At 41.5% G+C, this 15,357-nt stretch overlaps 1 protein-coding gene and 1 long non-coding RNA gene across 7 annotated transcripts in view; one reads left to right on the forward strand and one right to left on the reverse strand.

Moving 5' to 3' along the window:
• LOC134324454 (plakophilin-4-like) overlaps positions 1-15,357 on the forward strand; it is a 122,887-nt gene that overhangs the window by 102,011 nt on the left and 5,519 nt on the right. For all 6 annotated transcript variants that reach the window (XM_063006306.1, XM_063006305.1, XM_063006309.1 and 3 more), the window contains 7 exons: positions 6,936-7,119; positions 8,493-8,610; positions 10,501-10,692; positions 11,864-12,037; positions 13,598-13,748; positions 14,181-14,373; positions 14,479-14,563. In XM_063006306.1, the coding sequence (XP_062862376.1) occupies positions 6,936-7,119; positions 8,493-8,610; positions 10,501-10,692; positions 11,864-12,037; positions 13,598-13,748; positions 14,181-14,373; positions 14,479-14,563 (1,097 nt within the window). The remainder of the gene's footprint in view (positions 1-6,935; positions 7,120-8,492; positions 8,611-10,500; positions 10,693-11,863; positions 12,038-13,597; positions 13,749-14,180; positions 14,374-14,478; positions 14,564-15,357) is intronic.
• Positions 153-5,304, reverse strand: LOC134324455 (uncharacterized). The gene is made up of 2 exons (XR_010014179.1): positions 5,243-5,304; positions 153-909 (listed from the first exon to the last, which is right to left on the reverse strand). It is a non-coding gene; the product is annotated as an uncharacterized LOC134324455 (long non-coding RNA).

A 15,357-nucleotide genomic window follows, 5' to 3' on the forward strand; every position in this document is an offset into this window, starting at 1 on the left:
GCTTGAACCGGCAACCTTCTGTTTACTAGTCCAGTACCTTAACCACTGAGCTATCACTGCATAACATATAATATATATATTGATATATATTATATATAAGTAGTCTAGTAGTTGTATCAACATCTGCATGTAATCAATAACTGACTGTCAAATCAAATGTCTGTTTGTTTATTAGGATTATAACGTCATGTTTTACACTTTGGTTACATCATGACAGGAACGGTAGTTATTCATTACACAAGGTTCATCAGTTCACAAGTTTATATCCAACACAGTCATGGACAATTTAGTGTCTCCAATTCACCTCACTTGCACGTCTTTGTACTGTGGGAGGAAACCGGAGCACCGAAGTAAACCCATGCAGACACGGGGAGAACATGCAAACTCCACACAGAGAGGACCCGGACCACCCCACCTTATCAAGTCAAGTCAAGTCAAGTCAACTTTATTTATATAGCGCTTTTTACAATATACATTGTCTCAAAGCAACTTTACAAAATCCAGGACCAACAGATACAAAAACCCCTGTTGAGCAAGCCGAGGGCGACTGTGGCAAGGAAAAACTCCCTGAAAATTACAGGAAGAAACCTTGAGAGGAACCAGACTCAACAGGGCCCATCCTTCTTGGGTGGTCTGGAGGATACTTTAAATAAATACACGATTTACACAAATCATACAAACACAGAATTGAATGATCTAAAAGTCATCCAGTGGTAATAAATAGATAAATAAACAATTAAATAATAATAGAGTTGTTATCCGCTCTAGTCTTCAATAAAGTCTGTAGTGATTTCTTGTCGTTGCAATTACTCCAGATCCGTCACATCTGACAGGAGCAGCATCGTTGTCCCGGCAGTCTCGACTTTAATCCTTAACCTCGGCGGGTAAACAGGTTTCCATCAGAATGCCCTCGGGGTAAAACAACAGAGAATGTAGTTAATAATGTACAATGCTAGTTGAGTAAAACAGTTTTACAGAGAGTTTTAGACTCCGGCAGCCCTAATTATTACAGCATAACTAAAAGGGAGAGCGAGCAGGTAACAAGGTCATGAAGGCTTTCACAGGACATCAGCGCCCACCTCTCCTACCCAAACCAGAGTGATTGGACAAGAGAGGCAGAACGACAGCGACCCAACATCCCTGATCACCACAAGTTTCTATGACCAAGAACCCCCAAGCCCTGCGCCTTTGTCTATACTAATCAAAAGCCTGAGAAAATAAATATGTTTTCAGTTTAGACTTAAACATTGAGACTGTGTCCGAATACCGAACAGAGGCAGGAAGATTATTCCAGAGTTGTGGAGCTTTGTAAGAAAACGCTCTTCCACCAGCTTTGGTCTTTTTAATTTTAGGAACTATAAGTAACCCTGCATCTTGTGAACGAAGTGGACGTGCTGGGTTGTAGTAATTAATAAGCTCACTCAGATACTGTGGAGCCAGACCATATAGCGCTTTATAGGTTAGTAAAAGTATTTTGTATTCAATGCGAAATTTAACTGGCAGCCAGTGTAGAGATGATAGAACAGGAGTGATATGATCAAATTTTTTAGTTCTAGTTAGCACTCGAGCTGCTGCATTTTGAACTAACTGGAGTTTGTTTATGGATCTACCAGAGCATCCAATTAGAAGAGCATTACAATAATCTAACCGAGAAGTTATAAACGCATGGATCAGTTTTTCGGCGTCATTAACAGATAGTATATTTCTTATTTTAGAGATATTACGCAAATGATAGAAAGCAACTCTAGTAATATTATTAATGTGTGTATCAAAGGAGAGATCTGAATCTATTGTGACACCTAAGTTTTTTACATCTGGGCTGGGAGTAACAGAGAACGTGTTTAAGTTTAGCACCAGGTTAGACAACTTGTCTCTTGCAGCTTTAGAGCCAACAAGTAAAACCTCAGTTTTATCTGAATTAAGTAAAAGAAAATTACACGACATCCAGTTTTTTATGTCGTTTACACAATCTTCTATTTTACTGATTGTGTCAGTATCATTTGGTTTGGCTGATATATACAGCTGTGTGTCATCTGCATAGCAGTGAAAGTTTATGCCATGTTTATGAATAATTTCACCTAGTGGAAGCATATAGAGTGTAAATAATAGCGGTCCAAGTACCGACCCCTGTGGAACACCACACTTTACTTTTGTAGTTTCCGAGCATTTATTATTTACATAAACGAATTGAGAGCGGTCAGTCAAATATGATTGAAACCAAGAGAGTGCGAGTCCTTTAACACCTACTGTATTTTCTAGCCTCTCCAGTAAAATGTTATGATCGACCGTATCAAACGCTGCACTAAGATCTAATAGAACAAGAAAAGAGACACATCCATTATCAGAAGACATTAACAACTCGTTAACTACTCTAATTAATGCGGTTTCGGTACTATGGTTGGGTCTAAATCCTGATTGAAATTTTTCATGAATACAATTTTCATTCAAATAAGAACATAACTGTTTGGAAACGACTTTTTCTAATATCTTTGAGACAAAAGAAAGGTTTGAAATTGGCCTATAATTAGATAAAACATGTGGATCAAGATTAGGTTTTTTAATCAGGGGTTTAATAACAGCACTTTTAAACAATTTAGGTACATACCCAAGGCTAAGGGATGCATTGATTAATGTAAGCAGGGGCTCTACAATAGCTGGGAGTAAATCTTTAAGTAAACGAGTTGGAACAGGATCGAGTATACACGATGATGACTTCGATGATTTAATCAACACAGTTAGTTCATTTTGGGAGATTGGATTAAAGGAATTTAGTTGGATTAACTCGTTACTATTATCACCAATGCTGCTCGGAGTGAGTCCATACTTAACATTGGCAAGTGACACACTCTGACTCTGAAGTCGTATTTTTTCTATCTTGTCATTAAAGAATTTTAAAAAATCATCGCTGGTACAGTCAGGCGGTATATTAGATTCAGTTTCATTGACGTTTTTAGTTAATTTGGACACTGTCTCAAAAAGGAATCTAGGATTGTTTTTATTTTTCTCTATTAGGGATGAATAATATACAGATTTAGCTTTTATAAGTGCATGTTTATACTCAGTTAGAGCATCTTTCCAAGCAATCTTATACACTTCTAGTGTAGTGTGACGCCACTTACGTTCTAATTTCCGTGCTGCTTGTTTAAGTGCGCATGTGTGGTCATTGTACCAAGGAGCAAGTTTTTTCTCCCTAATCAGTTTAGTTTTGAGTGGGGCTACGTTATCTAAGGTTGTGCGCAGTACGGTCTCTAGGTTTTGAGTTGCCTGATCTAGTTCTTTAGGTTCTGATGCTGATATATTTGGTAATTCTGGTAGGCAGTTTATGAACGCTGCTGCAGTTGCAGATGTAATAGTGCGCTTATATTTAAAACGATTTGGTTGCTGTACCTTATTGGACAGGGACACTTCATATATTAGTAGAGAGTGATCAGAGATTAAGTCATTCTGTGGTATAATTTCCAGGTTGTCTATGTTTATACCATAAGTAAGTATTAAATCTAAGGTATGTTTACAGCGGTGAGTGGGTCCTGTTACATTTTGGGTGATGCCTAAAGATTCTAAAATAGAGTCAAACGCAATTTTGAGTGGATTACATTTATCCTCATAATGGATATTAAAGTCACCAACAATTAGAGCTTTCTTAGTTGATAAGACTAATTTAGAAAGAAAATCGGCAAATTCGTTAAGAAATTCTGAGTAAGGACCAGGGGGTCGATAAACAGTAACCAGTTTAAACATACTAGTTTTATCAGATGAACATTTATTGGTTATGTCAGAGATAAGAACTTCAAACGAGTTTGTTATGGGAGTTGATTTTACAGTGAGACCTATGTCTTTATCATAAATTGCGGCTATTCCTCCACCACGACCGCTAAGACGTGGCTTATGTTCATAACTGTAACCCGGAGGAGATGCTTCATTTAAACCTAGATACTCATCAGGTCTAGCCCAGGTCTCGGTTAAACACAGGGCACTAAGACAATTATCTGTAATTATTTCATTTACAATTACTGTTTTGCATGCAAGTGACCTGATGTTTAGAAGTCCTAACTTTAGTTTAACTTTACTAGGGTTTTCATGATGCTCATTTAGATTAATTTTAATTAAGTTATTATGACATACTTTTTGATTTTGTTTTGGCTTACACCTGCCACGGTAAACAGACACAGTCTCAATGGTTTGTGACCTAAGGATTCCAGGTGACGTCCGATGGCGACTCGCAGACAGTCGGTTAGGCCTGTTAGTCTGCTGCCTGGTCTTGGCTCTGGATAGTCATTTAACACTATCTGCCGCTACACTAACGCGGTGGTAAAGCCTGTCACCTATGCTGCAAGAAATGCGAGCAGCACCCTCCCACGTGGGGTGGACACCATCCCGCTTCAAAAGACCAGGCCTTCCCTCAAAGGTGGACCAGTTATCTACAAAATCAATGCAGTTTTCTGAGCACCATTTAGACATCCAGCGGTTCAGCGACAACAACCTGCTGTAGGTTTCGCCACTGGGTCGAATCGGTAAGGGGCCAGAGCACACTACTGCCTCAGACATCGACCTAGCTAACTCACACACCTCTTTAACATTACTCTTAGTAACCTCAGACTGCCGTAAACGAACATCATTAGTGCCGACGTGGATAACAATCTTCGAAAATCTACGATTAGCATTAGCCAGCACTTTCAGGTTTGCTCTGATGTCAGGCGCCCTGGCCCCCGGAATACAAGTGACTATGGTTGCTGGTGTCTCTATGGGGGTTGCAATACGCACGTGTCGGAGCTGAGAATCTCCTATAACCAGAGCACTTACATTAACAGGCTTCTCAGCGGGTGGCTCACTGAGTGGGGAAAACCTGTTGGACACGTGCAACTGAGATGGTCGGTGCTTTTCCCTACGACTATGTCGCCGAGACGTCACCCAGTCGCCCCGCTGTGAGGGCTCTAATGCCGGAGTCTGGGGTTCTACACCTGAACTGCTGGCATTCGGGACTGCTACAGCTGAATCTAAGCCCTCACTATTAGTAGTCTGTTCTAACGCCCGAATGCGCCCTTCTAACACTGAGATCTTCTCCGTCAGACTAACAACTAATCTACACTTATCACATGTAAAGTTATCACTAAACACGGAGAAGGAATAACTGAACATATTACACTCGGAACATGGATACAAAGCTCCTGCTGGGGCCATAGTAACAAAGTAATATACTTAGCTTTACAAGATGAGTTGGAGATGATGTTTATGTTGGATTCACCGGCGCTTCTGCTGGTAGTCACAGAAGAACGGCTTTAATTCCGGATGAAACAGGCGATGATGAGCTGGAATACAAAAACCACCAACCAAACAACACAAACGCGCTTCGTTCGGACAAAAGCGGCTGTAATTCTAAAGGAAAACGGTGTTATGCGCTGGTGTACTAAACAAATAAACGCGCTTCCTACGAACAGAAACGGTTATAACTCCCCACAAAACAGAGGTGTTTTAAGAGCTGAAATACAGAACACAACCAAACACAAACGCGCTTCGTGCGGACCGAAAACGGTTTTAATTCTGGATAATTATGATGTTTATGCGCTGAAGTACAAAACAAACAAAACCGGCTTCGTTCGGATGCCGGTAGCAGAAGTTTCCTAGTTTCCAACACAGCACGAATTTACGTTAGTAAACACAAGCGCTTTTTTACGATAAACAAAATAAAACTAAATCAACAACACACGGAAGATTAACGTATAAATTATATGTTTAAAACATACGTATATAAAAAGTTATTTAGCTAAAGGCTACAAACAAACAACTAGGCTAGCGTCTCAGCGTGCGTACCACCGAAAGTGGAATTATCAAACCTTTCTCTTATCAAATTAGGAGAAAATAAAAATAAATTGTGCTCCAGTGGGAAGTAAGAACAGAAATGAGTCTCTCCATCACGGATTAAATGCTGTAATTTCGCTGTACACGTTTCTTTTTTGGAGAGCGTCATTTGTCTCCTGTCTCACTCGTCTTTTCTCAACTTTCTCCGGCACGGTCGTCTGTATCTCTCCCTTCTTTTTTCTACGTTCGCTATCTTTCTTTTTCTTTCCACCGTCTTTCCACATGTAACTCGCCTCTAACTCTCTTATCTGTCTGCACTGTACAGTCGCAGTGTTTACCGGCTGGAATGCACAGACTTGATTGGCTGAGTGGTGTCACGTGATCTCTGGTGTCTGTGCGTTTTCTCATCCACTAAACCGCTACCGTAAATGGTACAGAAGCTGCGCCGGTTAAAATAGAAGCGCTCCGTCAGGTTTCAAATCCTAACTTTCTGTTTTGGCTGTAGGTCCGGGTCCGTATGGGACAGATTCTGGGTCCGGACCCGGACCGCGGTCCGCCTGTTAGTGACCTCTGTTCTAGACCTTCATCGGTGGTCAGAGGTCGCTGCCCACGGTGCGCTGTTGGCTGGATATTTTTGGTTGGTGGACTATTCTCAGTCCAGCAGTAACAGTGAGGTGTTTAAAAACTCCAGCAGCGCTGCTGTGTCTGATCCACTCATACCAGCACAACACACACTAACACACCACCACCATGTCAGTGTCACTGCAGTGCTGAGAATGATCCACCACCCAAATAATACCTGCTCTGTGGTGGTCCTGTGGGGGTCCTGACCATTGAAGAACAGCATGAAAGGGGGCTAACAAAGCATGTACAGACTACAGTCAGTAATTGTAGAACTGCAAAGTGCTTCTATATGGTAAGTGGAGCTGATAAAATGGACAGTGAGTGTAGAAACAAGGAGGTGGTTTTAATGTTATGGCTGATTGGTGTATACGTACGTACCTGTATGTATAACTTCGTGATAGATGTGAACCGGTTATTCAATATATGGTAACTGATTTTGATTTCCCACTTTAAGCACTGTCCCCAGTATATACCAGTAGCTCCTCATTCACACTGTGTTCTCTCCCGTCCTGTAGGGGTGTTATGGAACCTGTCCTCCTGTGATGCCGTAAAGATGACAATCGTTCGCGATGCCTTAACGACCCTGACCAACACTGTGATCATTCCTCACTCGGGCTGGAGCAGCTCGTCCTTCGAGGACGACCACAAGCTCAAATTCCACTCCTCACTCGTGCTGCGTAACACCACCGGCTGCTTGAGGTACGCGCAGCACCTCCTGCTGGAAAAGTTGTGTTACTGCATCACCTACACACGGAAAAACAGAACACCATATCTGCGGCGGCCCTGAATGTTAGATCTGCAGTCCAGGTTACCTGTTAGTCCCAGAAATGACTGATAGGAAGAAGAAATGGTTCGGCAGCCTGTAGTTGAGGATGTTAGCTCTTTCTTGTAGTTTTACACTCATGCTGTGAGTCTGATTAAACTTATTTAATTAAAGTCTACAGCCTTCTGTTCAGAAATCACAAATCATCAAATTAAATCGCAAATTATTGCTCATTTATGCAGTTATCCAATCAGACAGGAGTCAGGAGCTTCATTCAGTTTAACTTCAAACATTAGAATCGAAATGGAATAGGATCTGGGGGGCTTTGATGTTGCCAGCAGGTGGATTTATGTGTGTCAGGAAATGTTAATTCTCTGGGATATCTCAGGAGATAGTTTAGCACTAACAACCGTAACCTCTCTCCTCAAATTCCTGCCAGCGGCAGACTTGAAAACCCTCATCTAGATCACTGGACAAAATAAGGAACCAGATTAGAAGTCTGGAAACAATGACGCGTACCCATCACCACTGCGTCCTGCCATGCCAATGACCCACGGGTTTCCATGGAGTTAAAAAATCCATCCATCCGTCAGAGAATAAAAAACACCCAGTGGCATTTAGCACAAACTTTCATCCAAATCGACTTAAGTGTGACTGCCAGAAAAACAAATCACCTTGTTGATGGAAGAGATTAGAGGGAATCATTATTAGAGGGGATTAAAGGGATCAGATTGAATTAATTGGACTGGAAAGAAAACGCTGGTTCAGATAACTGCAAGCATGGTCACAAAACTTGTCAAGATTATGAATTTAAGGCTACAGTGGAACACGTGGAAGTGCCACTCACTGGATGTTTTTGGACTCTAGAGAAATTAAGTTTCTGATTAAACCGGACGGACGTGTCCACAATTCTAGGCCACCACCACCGAGATCTGGGTTTGAGTCTCAGCAGTGCTATCAGCCGCCCGCGCATCCACACAGATATGATTGGCTATGTCTGTCCTAAAGCCATGTGATAGGTTGACTCCCTGTCGAGGGTATTCCTGTCTACGAAACATCCTGTCTTACTCTTTACCACACCTCTAGTGTGTGTGCGTGTGGTTTCATTTAATCTACAGTATGAATGACATTACATGACATTTTCAGCATTTAGCAGGCGCTTTAGGGTTAAGGTGGCAACTTGGCGGTGGTGGGGCTTGTCCCGGCAACCTTTCGATTACTAGTCCAGTACCCTAACCACTGAGCTATCACTGCCCTGTGAAGTATGAATATGTGCAGATGCGCTGACGTTTGCTTCTCGTTGCTGTAGGAACCTGAGCTCTGCAGGAGAGGAAGCCAGGAAGCAAATGCGCTGCTGTGAGGGCCTCATCGACTCGCTGCTCTACGTCATCAAAGCGTGTGTCAGCGCGGCCGACTTCGACAGCAAGGTACACACACGTTTCAAAATGTTTACACGCGAATGAAGATGCTTTAGTCAGAGTCTCTGTGGATCTCTCGACAAGTTTAGTACGTTTCAGCATGTGTTCGGCCTGAAACCGAGGGTCGTGCGGTTCGATCGGGCCAGTCTGGGTGCAGATTGTGCCGTGTAAATGGGATTAGTTAGTCGCCTTAGATAACTATGTCTGCTAAATGCAGTAAATGTGAATGTAGTGCAGCACATCTCTATTTATACACCAGCCATGATCTAGGGCCTCCTCCCTCCCAGCAGGCACAGAAATGCTAAATTAAAGTCTTTTGTTCAGACCACGCTGGAACGACCTGGCCTCGATTTTCATTCAGCTACAGCACATGAACAGATTGTGAGACTGTAGTTGAACGTCGAGAGCTCCGTTAGTCAAATAGGAGTCAATTACTCTCTTTTGTAATACGAAGCATCTGTTGGCTCGTAACTCACTCGCTCTCTTAGGGCGCGTTCACCTGAGAAGCGTTTGCTCAACGCTCGGCTTGAGCTGTGCGGTAAATCGTGCAAATATGAGCTGAATCTGCATTAGTGTGGAATAAGCGTCAGATCCAGGGTTACAGCTCCACATGTATCTGTGTTTATCTGGATTCTCCTTCCTGTTTCACTTTTAAACTTGTGTTACAGCTCCAGCTTCTGAGAAATGGTGAGAATCAGAATCAGCTTCTCCCTGAGAGAGAGAAAATAAAGCTTAACGTGGTTTAATGTAGTAAAAGAAGGAGACAGGAGCACTAAACTCCTCTTCATTATTACTGCTCATAAGTTCCTCCACTAATCACATTCCTCACTCGCTGTTTTACTACAATAAGTCACGCTAAGTGTTGTTCATACGACCTGAGTCGCTGTTACTGCGTCATATCAAACAGTTCGTCTCATTGGAGGAGCTTTGAAAAGGTCAGAAGCAAACTGGGTCAAAGTTTATTCGGGTGAACTTCGAGCGCTATATCACGCACAAAAATTGCGAGCCCAACACAGCTGCAAGCTAAGCGGCACCGCCGCACTCCAAAGTAAGCAACAGTACAGCCAGCGGACAAGCGGTTCTGCCGCTTCTCATGAGAATGCTTTCTCTTAGCAAGAGGGAACTTTTGATGAGATAAGATAACACTGTATTGATCCCGAAGGAAATTGCAGTGTCACAGTACTTTACAAATGACACAAGGAAAGACAGACATTATTCAACACAATTAAACATAACAGGGCATAAGCAAAAACAGCAGCATATGTATTATTGCACTAAAGGGAAAAATATATATATTATTTTACAAAAATGTATTGCACTAAAAGAGATAAAGATATTGCACAGAAAAAAATCAATCAACACTGTTCGGGCGGCAGGAGATCCGTAGTGTTCCTGGAATAAGGAGAATCATCTTAGTAATCATCAAGTAAAGTCTTACTGCAGTGGGAAGAAAAGATCTCACACGGCGCTCTTTAGAACAGCGCATCTGTATCAGTCTACCACTGAACGTGCTTCTCTGTTTCTCCACTGTAGTGTGCAGGGGGTGGGATGTATTGTCCATAATGGTAAGCAGCTTTTTGAGTGTCCGTTTTTTTGCCACTTCTTCCAGAGTATCCACTACAACAGAGCCAGCCTTCTTAATTAGTTTGTTCATTGCACTTTTGTTGATGCTGTTACCCCAGCAAACGACAGCATAGAATACGGATACTGTAGTAGTTTGTGTCCCTGCCTCTCCGTCAGTAAATGGGATGCACAGAAAGGTCTGACTGCGCAGTTGCTCTGAACAGGCTCATTGTAAAATTAAGCAGGATCTGAAGGGTGTTGTGTAACCCCTTGACGGCTGGAATCGTTCTTTATCGCTTCTGTTCACTCGTATTTATCTCGTTTTTCTTCTGGCAGATTGTGGAGAACTGTATATGCACCCTGCGGAATCTCTCGTACCGGTTAGAGCTGGAGTTGCCGCCTTCAGGACTGATGGAAAACCAGGAGACGGACGGGCTGCTGGGATCAGAATCACCCAGTAGAGAAGCCGACCACAGCTGCTGGGGGAGGAAGAGGAAGAAAAAGAGAAAAAGTGTCCAGGAGGATCAGGTGAGCCAGTGCTGATGCCTGCATTATTTTGATATTTCACTGCTTAGCTTTTATGTTCGTGTTTTTTTAATGATTTTATTTAGTTGAGATTATTTGTATGATGGACCAACAACAATACTGGTTTACTTACTTACTCATATGAATATTTATGGTGTATTTATTAGGATTAATGCTTCTCTGCCATAGTTTGTTGTTTGCCGCTGAGTCAGTCAGACTCCAAAATAATGTCACAAGCGTTTCCCTACTCGAGGCAAATTATAACCAGACTACATTTCAGCTGAGCAGTTGAGGGTTGCATTATAGCAGGAAGGGCCCGAGTTCGATTCCCCAGCTGGGCGGCCACAGTACTTCTGCGTGGAGTTTGCATGTTCTCCCTGTGTCTGTGTTGGTTTCTTCTGGGTGCTCCGGTTTCCTCACACAAGTCCAAAGACATGCAGTCAGGCCAAATGGAGCTACTAGAATATGCCCCAAGTGTGTGCGTGTCTGCGTGTCTGCCATGTAATAGACACGTTACCTGGCCGGGGTGTTTCCTGCATTTCACCCAGTTAATCAGACCCACCATGACCTGATCAGGACAAAACGGTGGTAAAACACAGACAATGAATGAGTGAATAAATGCACCTGACTGATAGCACCTCTGAGATTTAAACCCTGAATCCCCAGATCTCAGCAGTTTTATAAAAAAGTCCAATAAAAGATTTTTAATTGGCTGAATACTAATAAAAGAAGGCCATTATTGGTCCAATCATCTAAGAATAAAAGTGAAAGTCAGGTTGTTCTGTGTTTAGGAAAAAGACTAAGATTTGATTTTACGGTAGTATCACTTTACTGTATAGTTGTGTATGGTACTTTTATATTCAAGTTTTAGAATCTGTGTGGGGTGCTGGTAGGTTGTTAGGCTCCTAAACAAGACCCTCAACCCTAATTTGTCTTATCACTTAGGATAAAATCTTCTACCAAGTGTACAAAAGTAAATGTAGTTACCTTTCACCTTTCCCAGACTTTTTCTGGCTTTGTTCTTTGAAGAAGTGGTTTTAGTGGGTGAAGTGATGCTGTTTTTTCACACTGCAATTGGATTAGAATTTTCACTATAACAAATGCTTAACTTTGATTGGGTGTCTTTAAAATGTGTGGATAATAACCTCTGTGCATGTGTCTGTGCTGTGTTTAGTGGGACGGTGTCGGGCCGATACCCGGTCTATCCAAGTCTCCCAAAGGAGCAGAAATGTTGTGGCACCCTGCAGTGGTGAAGCCGTACCTCACCCTGTTAGCAGAGAGCTCGAACCCGGCCACACTAGAGGGTGCTGCTGGATCACTGCAGAACCTCTCAGCCGGCAACTGGAAGGTAGGATCATTCAGATCATGAAATGATGTATTTATTTATTATTAAGCAAGTTAAGCAGAGAAAATGTACTGACTATAGTGTCTATTGCTCAGGGGATCCGTGCTCACTGACCACAAGAACTAAAACTAACAATAGACTATTTTGGTGCTTAGGTGGCCTTGGTCCAGTCGAGTATTAAAATACAGACATTATAGGCTATGTCTGACAGGGAAATGACCAAGGCCACACGATGGTGCCCAGTAGTTCCGGGAAAACAGACCCACCACGACCATAAACAGGATAAAGTGGTCGTAAAGCACGAAAATAAAATGAAATAGTCGGTAGTACAAGAAAAGTATTTCTGTAGAATTTAGTCAAATAAAATGCACACATAAATAAGTGATCAATTGGATGCAAAAATTCTAAGCTTTTATTATGTTAGATTGCAAATCATTTATTACATTATATTCCAAATAAATAAAGCAAAAACATTGTAACATAAAATAAGAAAATAAAGAACACAACAATAAAACCAAAAAGCATTATTTAGCAAGACTGTTATGCAGTTTTATTATTCTGATTTTTTATTTACTGTCAAGGTAAAAGCAGAGCAAAAGCAAAATGACCCGGTTTAGTGATGTGATTAAATAAACCCTAAAAACGTTAAAACTTTTAAACACTACGTGTTTTAATGTTGCTTATTTCCCTGCTTCTGTTCTCTCCTGATGTGCTGGTTGTGTGTATGGTTGTGTGTATGATTGTGTGTATGGTTGTGTGTATGATTGTGTGTATGGTTGTGTGTATGGTTGTGTGTATGGTTGTGTGTATGATTGTGTGTATGGTTGTGTGTATGGTTGTGTGTATGATTGTGTGTATGGTTGTGTGTATGGTTGTGTGTATGGTTGTGTGTATGATTGTGTGTATGGTTGTGTGTATGATTGTGTGTATGGTTGTGTGTATGATTGTGTGTATGGTTGTGTGTATGATTGTGTGTATGGTTGTTTGTATAATTGTGTGTTTTGTGTGTATGGTTGTTTGTATGGTTGTTTGTATAATTGTGTGTTTTGTGTGTATGGTTGTGTGTATGATTGTGTGTATAATTGTGTGTTTTGTGTGTATGGTTGTGTGTATGATTGTGTGTATGATTGTGTGTTTTGTGTGTATGGTTGTGTGTATGGTTGTTTGTATAATTGTGTGTTTTGTGTGTATGATTGTGTGTATGGTTGTTTGTATAATTGTGTGTTTTGTGTGTATGGTTGTTTGTATGGTTGTTTGTATAATTGTGTGTTTTGTGTGTATGATTGTGTGTATGGTTGTTTGTATAATTGTGTGTTTTGTGTGTATGGTTGTTTGTATGATTGTGTGTATGATTGTGTGTTTTGTGTGTATGATTGTGTGTATGGTTGTTTGTATATTTGTGTGTTTTGTGTGTATGGTTGTTTGTATGGTTGTTTGTATAATTGTGTGTTTTGTGTGTATGATTGTGTGTATGGTTGTTTGTATAATTGTGTGTTTTGTGTGTATGGTTGTTTGTATGATTGTGTGTATGATTGTGTGTTTTGTGTGTATGGTTGTGTGTAGTTCTCCTTATATGTCCGTGCAGCGGTTCGTAAGGAGAAAGGTTTACCCATCCTGGTGGAGCTGCTCCGGATGGATAATGACCGTGTGGTGTGTTCTGTAGCCACAGCGCTCAGGAACATGGCACTGGACGTCAGGAACAAGGAGCTGATAGGTTAGAAAGCACCATGTCTAATTATACCAGTCATAACCATTATAGTTGTACTAGTAATAATATCAGGAAAAGGAATGTATGTAGAATGTAAAACTTATTGTTGGTATTTTTAATTGAACTGATGCAAATGTAACTGAATCATTTCGGCTGTCATTTTTAAAATCAATAGCTGATCATATAGTCTGATAAGTAACATCGCTAAGTCTGTGTGGCATTAATTAAAGGCTGGATAGGTTTCGAGTTATTTACAGCAAAGATTTTGAGTAGGTAGGGTAGATTTATGTTGCTCTTGGTCCAGGTCAAACATCTCCTGCCTGACAGGTGACATTTGGGTAAAATTATAAACAATGTGTATTTTATTTACCAAAGCATTTCTTTGAATAGAGAACGGTAGAGCATGAAGTTCGAAGGGTTTTGTTGTCTGTGTGACAGGGAAGTACGCGATGAGAGATTTGGTGAACAGGCTGCCCGGAGGAAGCACCACTCAGTTGTCTGATGAGACGGTGGCGGCTATTTGCTGTACATTGCACGAGGTCACCAGCAAGAACATGGAGAACGCCAAAGCTTTGGCTGACACGGGGGGCATCGAGAAACTCGTCAACATCACCAAAGGACGAGGAGAGAGGTTTGCACGCTTAATGCCTAATGCAGACTCGTGTACAGTTTATATTTACTTTGCTCACGGTTAATAGCTGGTGATTGATCGGACATGCGTTCGACTCTGATGCAGATACTCTTTGAAGGTGGTGAAGGCTGCAGCTCAGGTTCTCAACACACTGTGGCAGTACAGAGACCTGCGTACCATCTACAAGAAGGTGAGAAGAGATCTGGCGTGAATTAAGAGAGACAATCAACCCTGAATTATTAACTATTATTAATTATGAACCCTGACGGTTAATGTGTAAACTCAGTATAACACATGTGCAAGCTGAGTGACTAACAGGATTTGCAGAATATGGATCTAATAAATAAGCAATATAATTAAAGCCCTAATTAAGACACTCTACAGTGCATCCTGGTGGAGTCTCTTCTACAGGTATTGATGAACACATACCCGGCTATCAAATCATTTTAAGAAAACAGGATTTGTCCGCCCAGTCGACCTTCTTCCATCACTTTGATGTGCAGTTTTGATGCCATCATGCCTATTGTAGGTGGGCAGGGGGTTAACTTGGGCACTTTGACTGGCCTGCAATTGTGCAGCCTTAAAACCAGAAGGATTTGGTGTAAAGTGTGCTCATTACCAGTATTCATACTAGTAGCTCTTCTGTTGGCCTGTACTGCACACCATAGTCTTTGTGTCCTTAAGTCGGCGGTCCAGGTCCTTTCTGTGTGGAGTTTGCATGTTCTCTCCGTGTCTGTGTGGGTTTCTTCCCACAGTCCAGAGACACTAAATTGTCCATGACTGTGTTTGATATTAAACATGTGAACTGATGAATCTTGTGTAATGAGTAACTACCGTTCCTGTCATGATTGTAACCCAAGTGTAAAACACGACGTTAAAATCCTAATAAACAAACTGAGTCTTGGCTACTCGGGCCACGGTTGGTGGGTACTGAACACAGCTGCTCCTTGCAGTTTCTGAGATATTTCAATGCATCCCATAATT

The sequence above is a fragment of the Trichomycterus rosablanca genome, chromosome 12, assembly GCF_030014385.1.
Source record: "Trichomycterus rosablanca isolate fTriRos1 chromosome 12, fTriRos1.hap1, whole genome shotgun sequence".
Classification (NCBI taxonomy): domain Eukaryota; kingdom Metazoa; phylum Chordata; class Actinopteri; order Siluriformes; family Trichomycteridae; genus Trichomycterus; species Trichomycterus rosablanca.